We start from the raw sequence: 4,117 nt of genomic DNA, 5'->3' as shown, positions 1-4,117 counted from the left end.
GAATGGCCAAATTAAATGACTAACTTAGCTTGTTAATTACCTGACGTGCTAGCTTGACAGTGTAAACGCATCATCAGTAGTTCTTATGCTATACATGTTTCTGCTAGCAGTTACACACTAAGCTGTAAAATGCCGGTCTAGCACCCAAGCTGCACATGGCAGTTCCAATGTCCTACTGACCAGAAATAGGCGATGAAGCTATTGCATTCTTATTTCTTTGCCCTAAAAAAAGAACTTAAAAAGGTTATTGTATCGTCCATGACAGGTAGTAAAAGTGACCTGTATTTTTTTCTCATAAAAAATGTGACCTTTTGCTCTTGCTTTGATGTAAATTAGAGGCGTAATAACTAGGAACGAACAACAAGAGGCAGGGTGCATGTAGTTGTTGCAGTTGCATCTCAATGGAAGCCCTCGATCATGAGAGCATGAACACATCACTGCTCTGACTTCTGATGCGCTGGTTGTGGTTATTGCCATTCCTTCCATCCATATGTTTGGACAGATAGAGGAAGAGGCCACAGCTGAAGGCTGAGGCCAGCACTCCTTCCCATCTGTCTTTGTTACTAATTACTTGGGCCTATGAATCTAGGATGCAGTAGACTGATGGATGTTTACAAATTACAATGCCATCAATGATGATGCCCAGGATATGCTAGTTACGGAATCAACATAATAACGCAATGATAAGTAAGCATAGGCCATGACCAGCCATCTAATAACAGATTAGATTATTAGGCCAGACCGCCAGACTAATCTGGTTGAGCAAACACTTCCAGTGGCTAGTGGGAGGCAAAAAGCCTGATTAGGATATACAACTACAGGCGCCAGTACGTACTAATCGTCCTTTTGAGCATTCTGTGAAGCAGAACAGAGGCGGCAGAGTTTCAGAAGTTCTGCTGCCCTGTTCCAGTCCTTCATAGGTGCAACCGTGCAACTGCTATACTACACGTAGGAACAGTACATCTTCAGCTATACTAAATTCAGTTTTTTCTTCTTCTTACAAACGCATATTTTAAGCTACAGCATTGGCAGGCCATTGCTCGATTTGTTTTTTTCTCGGTGGTTGGACTTACATGCCTACAGGAAAACTAAAACAATACGTATATGTGGTTTTCTGATAATCAAATCAAAGGGGGAGGGGGGATGTGACACCAGAACTAGTTCTTTCCCATCACCCATTATTGTTTGCTTTTGCCCAGTCTCGCGAAGAAAAAAAAATGAAATCAAAAGAAAATATCAAAGCGACGAGCAGCGACAACTCCACGTCTGGAGCCAGGTGATGTATGAGTGCAGGTACTACACGGTACATAGATTTTATTTTTTTAAAAAAAAATCATAAGCATTTATTTTATTTATCCCCAAATTATGAACTGGACTTTGCTCGCTGGTCTCGCAGCAGCCGAGCCCAACTGCACACAAAAGAAATGGGCGCATGAGCAGGCACAGAAAAACTAAACAGAGAAAGCATGCATTAATTAGACCAAACCCAAAACCCCTAAGCAAAAGATTAGCAATGATTGGCGTCTCCATTGTGCACTTGCACAGGTACTAGTACTCCTGCTAGGCTTGTTGTTGTAGGGTGCCTGCCCCATGCAGTGCAAGGAGGGAGGGGTGTGTCACCATAAAAATTTAGCGGCAAGGGCGAGGGCGATTGGAAGCTCAAAATAATGAGCTGGTTGCCCACCGGGGAGACACGCCGGATTTGTTTAATCCCCTGGCCCTAATCCCCCAGCCCTGCCGTCTCCTCCTTATAAGCAATGGCGGAGGGGTCTTGCTCTTGCATTGCACCTCCGGCCACCGCGCCATAGCCCGCAGTAATTAAGCAGGCGAGAACGACGAAGAGGCGGTCACGCACCACACCGATCAATCCAGCTCGAGCGACCGATCACACGTGCAGCACAGCACAGCACAGCGGTGCTCGGCGAAGAGAGATGACGGGGTTCGGGTCACCGTGCGGGGCGTGCAAGTTCCTGCGCCGCAAGTGCGTGCGCGGCTGCGTCTTCGCGCCCTACTTCTGCCACGAGCAGGGCGCGGCGCACTTCGCCGCCATCCACAAGGTGTTCGGCGCCAGCAACGTGTCCAAGCTGCTCGCGCACCTGCCGCTCGCCGACCGCGCCGAGGCCGCCGTCACCATCTCCTACGAGGCGCAGGCGAGGCTGCGGGACCCCATCTATGGCTGCGTCGCCCACATCTTCGCGCTACAGCAGCAGGTGTGCATGCGCGACTGCCCCGCCGCGCCGTCTCTGGGCTTGTCTCTTAATTGTGATAGGGTTTAATTGCTGACCGGCCCGTGCCAATCGATCCAGGTTATGACCCTGCAGGCGCAGCTGGCGTCGCTCAAGGCGCAGGCGGCGCAGGGGCAGCAGGGCGTGCACGAAGACGCCAAGGGCTACGTGGGCAGCGCCGCCGCGGAGCAGCTAGGGTACGGCTACCCCTGGTGCAGCGGCAATGGAGGCGCCGCAGCAGCAGCAGCAGGCGCCGTGGGCGCGCCCGCCGCGCAGCCGGGCGCGTACGGCAATGGCGCGCACGAGTCCCTGACCGCGCTGCTGGGGTCGTCGGACTACATGCAGCAGTCGCTGTACCACGCGTTCGAGCAGGCCGGCGCGGACGACGACGACGGCCGGCAGGGGTACGCCTTCGAGGCAGCGGCGGAGTCCTCGTCGCTCGGGGCGGAGGAGAGCGGGTGGAGGTCGTCGTCGGGGTACCAAGACTGCGAGGACCTGCAGAGCGTGGCTTACGCTTACCTGAACCATCGCTCGTAAGAACTGAGAACTACTACTACTACAAGAGAGAGAGAGAGAGATATAGATATAGACATATCTGTCCTCAATTCCTGATCATGTTTTGGACTTTAGCCTGGGGAAATATATGCGCGATTTTCGATCGATCAGTCGATCGGTCTCCGCTACAAATAATCCAGAAGCATGCATGCATGTGACAGACCACTGATATATAATAGATCCACACATTATTGATCATCAGTGTAGAAATTAACGTACGTAGCCTAATTAATTGGACAAAGAAAATGGAGAGCCCTTGCTGTGATTATGCTGCTAGTTCTGTCAGTGGTGGGGTTGTGTTTTCTTCTCCAACTCTCTGCCTACCTGCTGCAGCAGTGTCTGCAGACGATAAGGTTAGATTCGTCATGCCGGCCGGAAAATGTACTCCAAGGAACATACAAGGCAGCATATTGAGAGACAGGTGATTGATTCATGGCCACACGTGGAAGATCCAATTAGCCTACTATTTTCGTTGACTCCTTTTACTGGAACTCTTTCTGATGGGACATGCACACACATCTTCAGCATATATATAGCTACTATCTAGTAGATGATATGATAGAGCCTTTTGTCTTGCGTAGACAATCCTACTATAGTGATTAATAACTCTCCTATATCTGGATTATTACCCTATAGCTACTTGATTACCACACATGTAGATATTCTAAGTCATGACCATTACATCCTTAAAAAAGGATAATTATGGTGACTCATCATAATTAGTGTGGTGTCTAATAATCTGTCTATTTTTTCCCAGGATTACATTTGGTAAAAACCTTTTTTCTGAAGTTTTGTTTATTTGTACACAAATTTTGGTTAGATGTTTCCATTGCGTAGACCACCATCTTTTAAACCATAGATGACTGTTTCACAAAAAAAAGTTGACTCCTTTTACTGGAACTCTTTCTGATGGGACATGCACACATCTTCAGCATATATGTAGCTACTAGTAGATGATATGATAGAGCCTTTTGTCTTGTGTAGACAATCCTACCATAGTGATTAATAACTCTCCTATATCTGGATTATTATTGCCCTATAGCTACTTGATTAACACACATGTAGATATTCTAAATCATGACCATTACATACTTAAAAAGGGATAATTATGGCGACTCATCATAATTAGTGTGGTGTCTAATAATTATAGGTGTACATTTGGGCCGGGTCTGATGGGCCGGCCCGAAGCACGGTAAAAAAAGCACGGCCCAAGCACGGCACGGCACGAAATATTTTAGTGCCGGGCCGGCACGGCCCGATATATCGGGCCGGGTTTGGGCCGAGGTCATGGCCCATGGGCGGGCACGAGCACGACCCGTTTAAGGCAGGCACGAAAT

At 48.6% G+C, this 4,117-nt stretch overlaps 1 protein-coding gene across 1 annotated transcript; it reads left to right on the top strand.

The window, feature by feature from the left end:
• Nucleotides 1-1,781: 1,781 nt before the first annotated feature.
• On the top strand, nucleotides 1,782-3,021 carry LOC100101548 (rootless concerning crown and seminal roots 1). Its single transcript, NM_001112563.2, has 2 exons — nucleotides 1,782-2,210; nucleotides 2,307-3,021. Exons 1-2 carry the CDS (start codon nucleotides 1,932-1,934, stop codon nucleotides 2,760-2,762), a joined length of 735 nt encoding a protein of 244 aa, NP_001106033.1. The 5' UTR covers nucleotides 1,782-1,931; the 3' UTR covers nucleotides 2,763-3,021.
• The last annotated feature ends 1,096 nt before the right edge of the window (nucleotides 3,022-4,117 follow it).

Source organism: Zea mays, chromosome 1, assembly GCF_902167145.1.
Source record: "Zea mays cultivar B73 chromosome 1, Zm-B73-REFERENCE-NAM-5.0, whole genome shotgun sequence".
NCBI lineage: Eukaryota > Viridiplantae > Streptophyta > Magnoliopsida > Poales > Poaceae > Zea > Zea mays.
Note: the sequence above shows the minus strand (reverse complement) of the source record. Positions and strands in the feature narration are given on the sequence as shown.